General features: G+C 34.6%; 1 protein-coding gene across 2 annotated transcripts in view; it reads left to right on the forward strand.

Moving 5' to 3' along the window:
- The window catches only part of LOC149783371 (uncharacterized), a 91,590-nt gene that overhangs the window by 58,110 nt on the left and 21,331 nt on the right, over window positions 1-12,149 (forward strand). For both annotated transcript variants that reach the window (XM_089931600.1, XM_089931599.1), the window contains exons 2-3: window positions 4,287-4,443; window positions 8,209-8,281. In XM_089931600.1, coding sequence (XP_089787726.1) covers window positions 4,287-4,443; window positions 8,209-8,281 — 230 coding nt within the window. The remainder of the gene's footprint in view (window positions 1-4,286; window positions 4,444-8,208; window positions 8,282-12,149) is intronic.

Raw genomic sequence — 12,149 nt, forward strand, 5'->3', positions numbered from 1 at the left:
ACATACATACAGAGGGAGAAGAACTACCCCTGTTCCTCATCAACACCACTGAATAGCCCACTTCAGAACAATTGAAAAAAGATCTTCCAGTACTCTGGTACAGTTCTGTGGAACAAGCTTCCACAACATGTAAAATCAGCTGAAAACATTACAATATTTAACAAGAGATATCATGAGCATGCATCTGTTTCTAATAGATAATGGAATTTAGTATTTTAACACTAAACATGTATATACACAGTATTTTTTTCTATCTTCATATAATGTGCATTGTTATCCTGTCCTTAAGAGGGACTCTAGGAAGAATAGTCCTTGACCAATGAGTCACCCTCTATAGATAAATTATTATTATTATTATTATTATTATTACTGTTATTATTATTATTCATACCCAGGAGATGTCTTGACCTCTTACTATATTGGGGAAAGCAACTCCAACTGTTGGGCAGGAAGATATCATAACTTAAAGCCAAGTATAGTTGATCCCCATTATAAAGCCTTCATTGCCAGTAGGCAGGGATTGGTCCTTGGCTTCTACCAAGGGAGAGAAAATGCCTGAGAATGATCTGCATTTCCTGGACGGGGAAAAGCTTTGCCCTTAGAAAGTGTGTGTCCCAGAGCTTTCCCTCTGAAAGTGTGTGTCCCAGAGCTTTCACTCTGAAAGTGTGTGTCCCAGTGACCAAGATAAGTGAATCATCACTGGTATAGATATTTACCAATCACTAGATGCTGGTCACCAGGCACAGGACACACGTCATCAACCAGTGACCAGTTACTGGGTTTTGATTATCAGTCTGGGAACTGGGATTGGGTTGATCACTCTATGCACCCATTCCTATGTTACTGCTTAACACTTATGAGGAGAGGGAGTCTGGTTATAATTTGCCATTACTAGGGGTTGGGATCTGATCAGCATCCCTGTCTTATCCATTTTCCCATTGTATCCCTCTAGGAGGTGAGGACATCTCCCCCTTTTAATCGGGAGTGAGTTCCCCCTCCCCTGTGACACCATGGATGTCCCTGCTATGGTCTTACTTAGAGTAGACATAACAGACTGTGAAACTGCTTTGTTACTTCTAGTCTTGTCCAACAGATAAAAGGGCCACCACTCATCTCCAAGAGGGTCAAGACGGGTTCAGCAATCTCATTTCTAAGGAAGACAGTAGGGTTATCCCCATCACCCTCATTGAGCAGCAGGACAACAGAAACCTCAGATGTCTCCCTCCCTGGAGAGAGATACTGGAAAGGACAGTTCATCTTGCCTTGTGAGCAGGCTAGAGACAACGTTGTTTACATCATAGTGGACTCAAATGAGTTTCTAGAGCGACCAGTAGTAACAGTTCCCCCCACCCACCCACCATTGGGATCATGTTTCTTCCCACCTCTCAAGTTAGCTGTTGAAGTAGGAGCAAGTTTTGACAACAATTTGAGGATAAATTTTACCATCTCTTTCCCCGAGACTTGAGTCCTAAGCCTTCTGGTACTGAAGACAAGAAGATTCTCTAGTATGGATCTTCTGCTCTCACACTCAGTGATGGTCTGGGAGCTTGCACAGAAGTTTTGGAGCTAAGGTGTGAACCCTGGTGACAGCTGCCTTCTATCTCTTTTCAGCAACCTCCTTTAGTCATTTTCTTCAGTGGTGCTTCAGTGCAGGCCAAATCCAACTTTTGGAGAAATGTCTGATTTTAAATAAATAATTGGGCTATTTATGAGCATAATGTTAATGCATCAACTACATGTATTCCTCTGTAAGACTAAAAACCGTACTAAGATTTTCTGGAGAGCGGTTGTTTTTCTGTTTGAACTTTACATAATTTCTCAATTCCACTAAATATTTTCCTTTTTTTTGAGTAAGTTTATTTTATGTTTACTGGTCTCCCTGATAAATATCTTCATCAATTGTTACCACCCCACTGAAAGTTTCCTTGCCTATTATATCTGTTGTGTAGGCAGTAAACTATAGGCTTCAGTATGAGGGACCATTCTTCCATCAGAATAAAACCCATGAAGATAGGGGTATTGCTTTATCTCTTGGGTCAGTTTGAATCACTACACGTGGATGACGAATGAGAGCCATATTCTTGAAGTCTCACGTTGCCATTTTCCTTTTACCTTAAATCTTTGGTGCACCAGAGTGAAGACTTATTTGTTGGGTCATAAATAGATCATGCAGCATAGTGCCCAACCTTCTACTGGTCTACAGTAGAGAGTACTAATAAGAGAAGCATAACTATTTTTTTACATCAGTTGTGTTGAGACCATCAGCCTACTTCCTAAATTCAGCAATGTAATACTAGCAGGGAATCTGTTACTGCTGCTCTGTTATTAAAGTGTAATTTTATCGGGGGGGGGGGGGTAAAACTAATTATTATTATGTCATACTTACCTGCTACAATTGCAAAGGTTTCCTCCTCCCACCCCACTGTTTTCTGTACTTTTGGTTTAGGTAAGAAAAAAAAGATATTATGTAGGTTGTCTGTAACTAAAAAGTCAGACTGGGATCATATACTTTTTCAAAAAAAAGAAGATATTATGTAGGTTGTCTGTAACTAAAAAGTCAGACTGGGATCATATACTTTTTCAGTTACAGTCCCCCAATACTAATAGGAGTAGGGAATGCTTTTCTTGGACTGGAGTCCTGGAAAAAGAAAGCAATGCAAAAGTAGCAGCTTATATTACAAGAAATTATAATAAATTTACTGTCACAAAAACTACATTTTCATCCTCTAATATACACGTGTAATGTGTAATGCATGTGTTGCTTTCTACACCTTAAAATCTTAAGTAGATTGGCTTGAAAATAGTGCTGATGGGTGGCCATCCAGGACTTGTCACCCTCGGGAGGGGGGGGAGTCTGACATGCATATAAATATGTCTGAGTTGCTGAGCTGTGGTAAGGAACATCAAATTCAGTACAAAAGCATAGTTAAATGTATGAGCTTTATTAAATGTTTTGCAGTTTCTTTTCTTTTACTTATCTTATTAGAATATCAAGTAGACTTAATGGTATTTGTTTTCAGAGTCACATGACTTGACGTTAAAATAGCTGAAGTCAAATCAACCTTTAACTTTGTTTTACCATGGTACAGGGCATTGGACTTGTCAGCTAAAAAGAAATTAGTGAACTTGAAAAAGGTTGAGCACATTTTTCCTGTATCCTGATTATATTTGACCCATGGCCAATTTGGTTTCCAGTGTTCACAAACATGGTGTTCGGCTTGTTTGGCAAATTGTCTTTGCTGTTGGTCCATTTTCTTCATTTTTGGGTTCCTGCAGCTTTTCAGGTTTGTTGATGTATGAAAAACAATGTTAAAATAAATAAACTCATGACCAAATTCATCATCTGTTATGTTATTGATATTGATCCAAGTGTTTTGGCTCTGTGTGCATTTTAGTGTTGCAGACAGTGGATAATTTATCCTCCCAGTATAGAACCAGTCTTGCAGTATGTGTGAACACAATTTTTAGACAGACTTAACATGAGAAATAACAAGTCTCATTGAATTAGGCCTCAAGCAGAGGAGTTTGGAATTATCTCTTTCCAGGTATTAAGGTGAAGCCTCTTTGAATGAGGCCTCAAGCAGTGGTGTTTTGAATTGTCTCTTTCTAAGTATTAAGGTGAAGCCCCTTTGATTGAGGCCTGAAGCAGATGAGTTTGGAATTGTCTCTTTCCAAGTACTAAGGTGAAGCCCCTTTGATTGAGGCCTCAAGCAGATGAGTTTGGAATTGTCTCTTTCCAAGTATTAAGGTGAATGAGATTAGATTTTAGCTCATGGAATGGTATTTGACTGTAGAGGTAAATTAGCACCAACTTGCACACTTTTCGATATTGTTGTTCCAGTCTGACTACTACATACACAGCAAAAGTATTACTATACTTCCAGTAACATTGCTTGTGCATAAATTTAAATATATATATATATATATATATATATATATATATATATATATATATATATATATATATATATTTGTTGACATTTTACACTTTCCTTAAGAAACAACTCTGAGAAAGATGAGGAATACTTTTAATTTCTCTTTTTTTGTATAAGTGGGAGGTCCAGTAGACTTGTGACAGGTTTATCTGTTGGGTCTAATTGGGAAATTTGCAGGTCCTATACCTATATTCAGGCCTTGATATTGTCAGAAAACTCTGGAATATGGTTATAATTTTTTTTGGCAGATGTTCACATGGATTTTTAAAGTTAATTCTGTCAGGGATGAGATAAACAAAGCAGTTATATGTAGCATTTATATGGGTTTTATTTTACATAATTATTTTTCAGTTGACCCCAGACCTGCGTAGAACAGCATCAGCATCTAATATAATTCTGCAGAGGTCAAGATCTGTGGTGTTCAGAGACACCATCAAGTGGGAGATGTTTGCAGATGGATTTCCCAATGTTTTTATCCAAGATGTCAAGCAGATGGCAGGGAAAGATGGTAACAGTTTTAATTGCTAATATTGTCAGTTTTTAAGATATCACAGTCTTCTTATTTTGAACTTTATTGGGAACTCATTTTTTAAAAAACAATATTCACGGTGTGTCAGGGTACTAGGACAAAATGGTAGTAGACATATTGGTACGGACAAAATGGTATGGACAAAATGTTAAGTGGCCATAATGGTATTGTACAAATTGGTATGGATAAAATGGTGCTGATGAAATACTACGTACAAAATGGTATGGGACAAAATGGTACTAGGATTAAATGGTACAGACAAAATGGTACGACCACAGTTTTATTATTACGAAATGTAAAAAAACAGACAAGTATTTACTAAATAACATTAATAGACTGCTATTGTGAACTGACCATTGATGATTTATAATAATTACCTATACATGTACAAACAAATTTTTTTTAAATTTAAAAAAAAAAGAAAGCCAAGAAAAATAAAGTGCAAACTATAAAGCTACATGACAAAAGACAAGTACAAAACCTCTGACTACTATAAAATATTTTAGAAATAGAAAACATAAACTAAAAAATGTCACACATCGAAGGCATACTGAAATAAAATGTATCATATGAGGTCAAACTTTATTTAATCTAGTCGCAGACAGTACACAGGTCTCGTTTTACCATTCTTTCAAGGGTGTCACTTTTCCGCTAATCGCAAATGTCACAATTGCTGCAATATATTGTCTGCGCATTTTTGACATGTGTGCAAACGACGGGACACCAAAAATTAAGTGTAGTTAGCAGAACTTTTAAAGGCAATGAAGAGCATGGAAGCGTGACACAAACACTAGATCAAGTTATTCTTATGCTTCATGGTAAATGCTTAATTTCAATGCCAGAAAGCCAGGATGCTGAAGATCATCATAAATTTATTTTTAGTTGTCTGGTTTAATAATGAGACCAACATAAACTCTATCTCAGATGATATGAATAACCATTGTCCATTAGTTTATGTATGGGTTGAATGCACAGGTATATTGACATAAATTGGTTTTTGAATTGTTGCAAATTTTTTCAGTCATTAAAATTGCATTGAATTACTATTTGGTATCGTTGCATTTTGTAGATTCGGCTTAAGTTATTTGCAGTTTCATTTGATTTTTTAAAATAAAATACAATTAACATTTCCAAAGTTACACGAATTTAATAAAAATCATTTGTATTGGTATCTTTTTCAGTTAGTTTATGGATGCGTGAATATTTTAATATGTGTATAAAAATTTAATTTTATTATGATTTTAGGTAATTATTATTTTCATTAGCAAGCGAAATTCTAATATATGTACCATTTTATTCTGTTTTATCCCATACCATTTTGTCTGTAGTATTTTGTCTGCACCATTTTATCCATACCAACTTGTCCAATACCATTATGTCCACTTCACATTTTGTCCATACCATTTTGTCCGGCCACTGGTGTCAGCATTCACTGGGTACCAGTATTTATGGAGTACCAGTATTTATGGGATACCAATTTTTATGGGAAAGCAGTATTTGTGGCATACCAATATTTATGGGGTACCATTATTTTGTGACTATTACAAATTACAACTTTGAAAAGTTAATGAATGTTGATCCTTGTGCAGAAATTGTAGGACCACTATTCATGAATTTACCCACAAGGATATAATATTTTGCAATATACAAAAAAATGTGAAGTTTTAATTCACTGTGATATAATTTGTGTGAGACCTGTCATGATTAAAATTTTCAATTACAAGCATGTATCATCTCATCAAACAGAAAAAACATAATCCCTTTATTTTACATTTACTACATGAAAAAAGTACTGCTGAATAATCATTTCATTGTTGGTAACATCATGCAAAGGTAAGTTAGATCATTGCATATATTTCATTCTTTTGCATATTTTCTCCAAATATACTGAATTAGGTAATAATAATATTGCCATGATTTTACCAATAGAAAATATAATAAATTTATACTTTCGATGTTTTTAGTGACTAGATTTAAGATCGTCTGTTTAAAGGCCAAACTTTAAAGTACATGTATATGGTATTGACCAGTACTTTAACTTTAAAATACATGTATGTGGTATTGACCAGTGGCCATTGTACATTTTTTTTTGTCTGTCCATCAGCACTGGTTTGTGAGCAGTCTGGAGGCTTCATTTCTGATCTAATTTTGATAAAACTTGACATGTGGGCATATTTCATCTTGATCTTGGTGAAGTTGGAAAAAAACATAAGTTGCTTGTTTAAATGGTAGTTTATAAATCTTTTGAACTATTTGTAATTGCAACACTGTAATCTAGGAACTCATATCAGTTAAAATGTATTTCAGTGTATAGTTTGAATTTGTATGGACTAAATACATGGTGTAATGACCAAGAAGGGCATACAAACCCTAACCAGATTTTATAGTCATCAGTCTGGCATTAATTTCAAGGTCAACAGTTATAACTTTGATTTTTGTCTCTAATTATTGTAAAAATATTAACACAAACAAATATGAATGGATTTTTATCAAACTTTGATTGATCTGACGATTGTGTTAAGTGAGTACCAGTTCAAGGGATGTAACTTCATTTTTGGAACCAAAATGGTTTCTAGATACAATCTGAACAATAATAATTATGGATTTTAATTAAACCTAGTATGTGCAGATATTTTGATATCATCTGAGAGGAGTTCTTTGATTATTTGTCTATCACATCAGGTTCAATGTCAGACTGAAGACTTAGATGTTTGCATGTATCTTGTGAATATTTATTTATATACTGTGTTCATTTTTGTGTGAACATTTTCACTCAAACATAAAAGAAAATACTTTTTTTGACCTAATTTGGTAGGGAGCCAGTCAAGTGGTAAAGCATTCGACTCCTAATACAAGGATTGCAAATTTGATACTGTCCCATGCAAGCCAAGCTGCCTCAGTGTGTCCTATTTCCTGAGCATGATACAGCCAGTAATGCACTAAAAGTGTTGTTAAAGCCAGCCAATCAACCAGCCAGCCTGATTCAGTATGTCAGAGTTCACCCAAATATCTCATCTGTCTTCAAATACTGCCAGAGACAAGTAAAAAAATAAAAGGGGGGAAGAAGCTGTCTTATTCATTCCAATTATTTCCTGTAATTGAATATTTGTCCCTTTGAGGGACTTTTTGTTTTTAGCTAACATGGCCATAAGGCTTTGACAGGATTGTTCCCCAGAACATGCTGTATCAAATACTTCATAGAATATCCTTGCATCTGTGTTGTTTCCATAGCAACAAGGTGGAAAATCTATCCATGATACGTATCTCTCTTCAAATATGGCTCTTTGTTACTAATGTACTGTATACGTCATTTCACGGAAACAACTGAACCAAGGAAAATCATGTTTGGCATGTACATTTTTGTGGGAGGTGGTCAAGGATCAGGAATACAATTATTGGAGCTATCGTGACATTTTTGAATACTTTTTGAACCAAGCTGTGTATATGCATTCCCAGGAAGATACATTACATATTAGTAAAATTTATTTCACTGCTTCCGAGTCAAGTTATGGAGGGATTGGATCAAGGTTGTAGAGGCTTAGGGCACATGTCAACAAAGCATGGTTATTTGCCTTGTTGAACCATGGAAGTTGCCCTAGTTGTGTTGTCAAAAAGAATTTTGCAGTCTTTACCAGAAACTCTTTCAGAATATTTGTTTATGTGTCTTACAAGCACAGATCTACTAGTCTAGAGAATTGTTATGTGAATAGAAAGATGGACTGTATTCAATTTTTCTTTTTGCAGTTATCTTCCTTGGCAGTTTTCACTCTCCTGAGATTATTTTTGAGCAGCTGTCAGTCCTAATCATGTTCCCAAAGTAAGTACAGTATGCCAGTCTATATCTGCACTTCTTGAAAAAAACAGTTGATTATGAACTTGCTCAGTTCAGAACAGTGGGCAAATTTAGCCACTTTTCGCATTAGTCTTTATTATTTAAATATCAGAACTTTTGAGACTGAATGTGCCATCTGGAAGTGTCTCTGTGTCACATATGCACAATTTGCATACTCTAGCTATTGAATACACTGAGAATGGTTTCCTCAGACGTAGATTCTAGATATTTGTGGGTGCTATTGGGTCTTAAACACCTGTGTTATTGGATCTTTTATACTTGGGGTTGTTTATACTTGGGGTGTATAGATATGGATACTTACAATGTGCAGTGCCTTGCCTAGACATACATGGTGCAGTGCCTTGCCCAGGTATGCACAGTGCAGTACCTTGCCCAGGCATAAATTGTGCAGTACCTTGCCCAGGTATACAGTGTACAGTGCCTTGCCTAGGTATACATTGTGCAATACCTTGCCCAAGTATACATTGTGCAGTACCTTGCCCAGGTATACATTGTGCACTATCTTGACCAGGTATACATTGTGCACCATCTTGACCAGGTATACAGTGTGCATTGCCTTGCCCAATTATGCATTGTACAGTGCCTTGCCTAGATATACATTGTGCAGTGCCTTGCCTAGATATACATTGTGCAGTGCCTTGCCCAGGTGTACATGTTGACAGCCAACCAGGATTTTAACCCATATCATTTTAGTTGTGTTTCCAGTGAGCAACCACTGCTCCAGATAGATATACAGAAAAAAGAAATGAAATCTTGTAATTGTAACATTAAACACTTTTACATGTGAAAGTATTTTCATGATACCAATTTCTTTTCACCTAATAATTTTATTGTCTTTCTTTTTTATCAGTAATATGACTATTGCTTTTATATTCAGTTTATGTCTCCTTTGTTTGCTTTTTTCCACCTCGTTCTATATCAAGTTGTTGCAGTATTAAATTCATATACATTAATTACTACTCAGTCATGATGAAACAATTTTTTAATTAATTGCATAGTCTGTTACAATGATTATAAGGAATATTTAAAAATTTAAAAAGTCCTTTTTATTTTGTGTGTGATGATTAAACATTACTTCTAAGTTTTATGTCAAACAGACTATCTATCCATTTTAAATTCTTGTAACTCGTTACTCAAACACTGAAGAATTTTTGAGACAGTATATAAATATTGGCCTGTAACATGACTTCATCGAAATGTACATGCATAACTGCATTACACTATAAGGTTTACACAAACATGTAAACATTAGTCTATTTTACACAACTTCATAGAAATGTCCATACTTTAGTTGCATGTCCATGACTACCCTAATTGACCCTAACTGTTATCTTTATAACATTACATGTCATATCTTTTACTACTCAGGGTTTTATTTTATCATGAAAACTATTGGAATAGTATTCATCCTTATTCAAAATGCCTACAGAAACCTCATGTAGTAAAAAGATAACTCCTTTTGCTCTCAAGGGAGTTAATCTTCCAAAAAAGTGACAAATACAGGACAATTTGTTTGATATAAATACGAATAATTTATTTGATGTTCAGAATAAAAGAACATGAACAAGATCAGATTTATTGTATTTTTATTTAAAGAAAGTAATTCAATAATTACAATCATATGTATTTTTTTTTATAATGTTTTTATTTTATGTAGACACCAATAACTTAATATTCTCTTTTATTTACAAGTTTTTCACTGGTAACTAAATCATTTGTGAGATAGTGACAAAATGGAAGGAAATAATAGTTATTAGCAGTAAATCAGAGATATGTTTTGTTGACAAGTAATTGACACATTGATCTTGATAGCCTTGATAAACTTCATTTTATTTCAGGCGTTTTTTTAAAGCATGCAGATTAAACGTCAGTTATACTCCTTTAGGCATGCTTGCAGCTAATCCTACAATGTAAAACATCAACACTGATATTTGTTTTGGAGCTGAAACTTGTACTACCTAAATAACAACATTGTGTTGCGTGTTCCTTGGTTGACTAACATTAGAACTAAACTTTCAGGATTATCTGACACACAAGCTTTTCTACAAATTAAAGTCATATTGCTTTAGTTGAACTTTACTTTGACGTCTTTTTTTCTAATAAACTCAAATTCTAATAGAAGCAGAAAAACATGTTTGCAAGTTCCATTGATGAAATGAATAAAAAATACACAGTGTGACCCCGCTATAATATGGTAGTTGGGGGCCATAGAACTTGACAGTGTTATAGGTCAAACTGTGTTACAAGCAACCAGGTCGGTTAGCTGAAGAAATGTACCCAAAATAAATTGCATGGAGGGGTGGTCGGTAATAAATGCGGGTGGTAAAATACTTGCTTCATCGGCACAGTTACCATCTTAAATTGATGCATATTAAATGAGAAATACACCTGTAGTGAAAACAGAGAAGGCATATATAATAGTTTACTTTATTTAGAGAACCATGAATTGGTACATATATGTGAATACTGTTTATATATACATGTCTAATGTATAGCATGAATAGAGTATCAACACCGTGTACTCACCTGCATATCTCATCATATACATTGAATCCACAATACAAGTGATTCCATTGAAAATATGCACATACAGAGATTTAAAATGTTCAATAATTTTGTCACAGGTCATATTGGTCTGAATTCAGTGGAAAAACATAGCACAATCTTGGAACAAATAACAAAGCACATTTACTTTTCAGTACATCCCTAGTCGGTAAAAGTTAGTTTGCCGCCGTTGGTAGCGTTCATAAACATAAACTTTTTCCCTGAAAAAAGGAAACTTTGGAAAATGCAAAAATCCATCAGATTCCATTACTTTTATTTAAGTTTGGAACTGACTTCCTTTGAAGAAAAGTTCTTTGTTTTTATTGAAGATTGTTGTCAGCTTTCTTTGATGAAGGGTGCAAGCATTATTGAAGTCACCGCTAAAGGCCAGCTTTGAAGAACCAAAGAAATGCCCATATCTTATTGTGGTGGCAACATCAAATAATTGTGTTGCATGATTGCAACTGATTTTTTTCTCCATTTTTCCATTTGCTGAGTACATTTTCGAAACAATCTGTGCTTCAAAGGTATTTTGTTCCTTCGAAATTTCAGCAAACTATTTTATTTGGGTACATTTTTAAAAAGGAATTGGATGTTGTTTGGACTATACTAGGTACTGTTCTTCCCTGCCTATTGAATAAAGCAATAAGTAACGTTTAATTATTTTTTTTTATATTTGTGGTAGCAGCATGATGCTGCATTCCACAGTGCATCAGAAATTTAATGAAGGGTCAGTGGATGATAGGGACACAGGTATTCTGGTCTTATGACAGGGATTGTTGCAGAAAATGTGAGTGTTCTGAATGATTTAATTCTGAGTGAAAAGAAGAGGAATTTTGCTTACCATCCACATACAAATGCCAGTCTTTGTATATTATATTAATTACTAGCGAGTGGCCGAAAATCAGACGAATGGTTGTATATACAAGTTTAAACAGCTAACAATGTCACCAATAAGAAAAACGCCAGATGGTATATTTTGCTGCCAAGAAGGGAACAAAAATCCAAGTTTGTGACATTGGCAAAGCCCTACATGATCCCAGAATAAACTTTTTATGTTATTTTTTGTACTTTTAAGAAGAAAAAACTACTTTTTCTTGAACAAGAAAAGTACATATAAAATTTCGGGAGCCACGCCATGATTGTCTTGTGTTATTCATACGTGATGTCTTCCCCAAAATGATAATAAACTTTTTAAGTTTTTTTAATACTTTTAAAAAAGAATTTTATTTTGTGTACAAGAAAAATACATGTATATGAAATTTTGGGAGCTACACCACTACCGTGT

The sequence above is a fragment of the Sinohyriopsis cumingii genome, chromosome 14, assembly GCF_028554795.1.
Source record: "Sinohyriopsis cumingii isolate HCF-2022 chromosome 14, ASM2855479v2, whole genome shotgun sequence".
NCBI lineage: Eukaryota > Metazoa > Mollusca > Bivalvia > Unionida > Unionidae > Sinohyriopsis > Sinohyriopsis cumingii.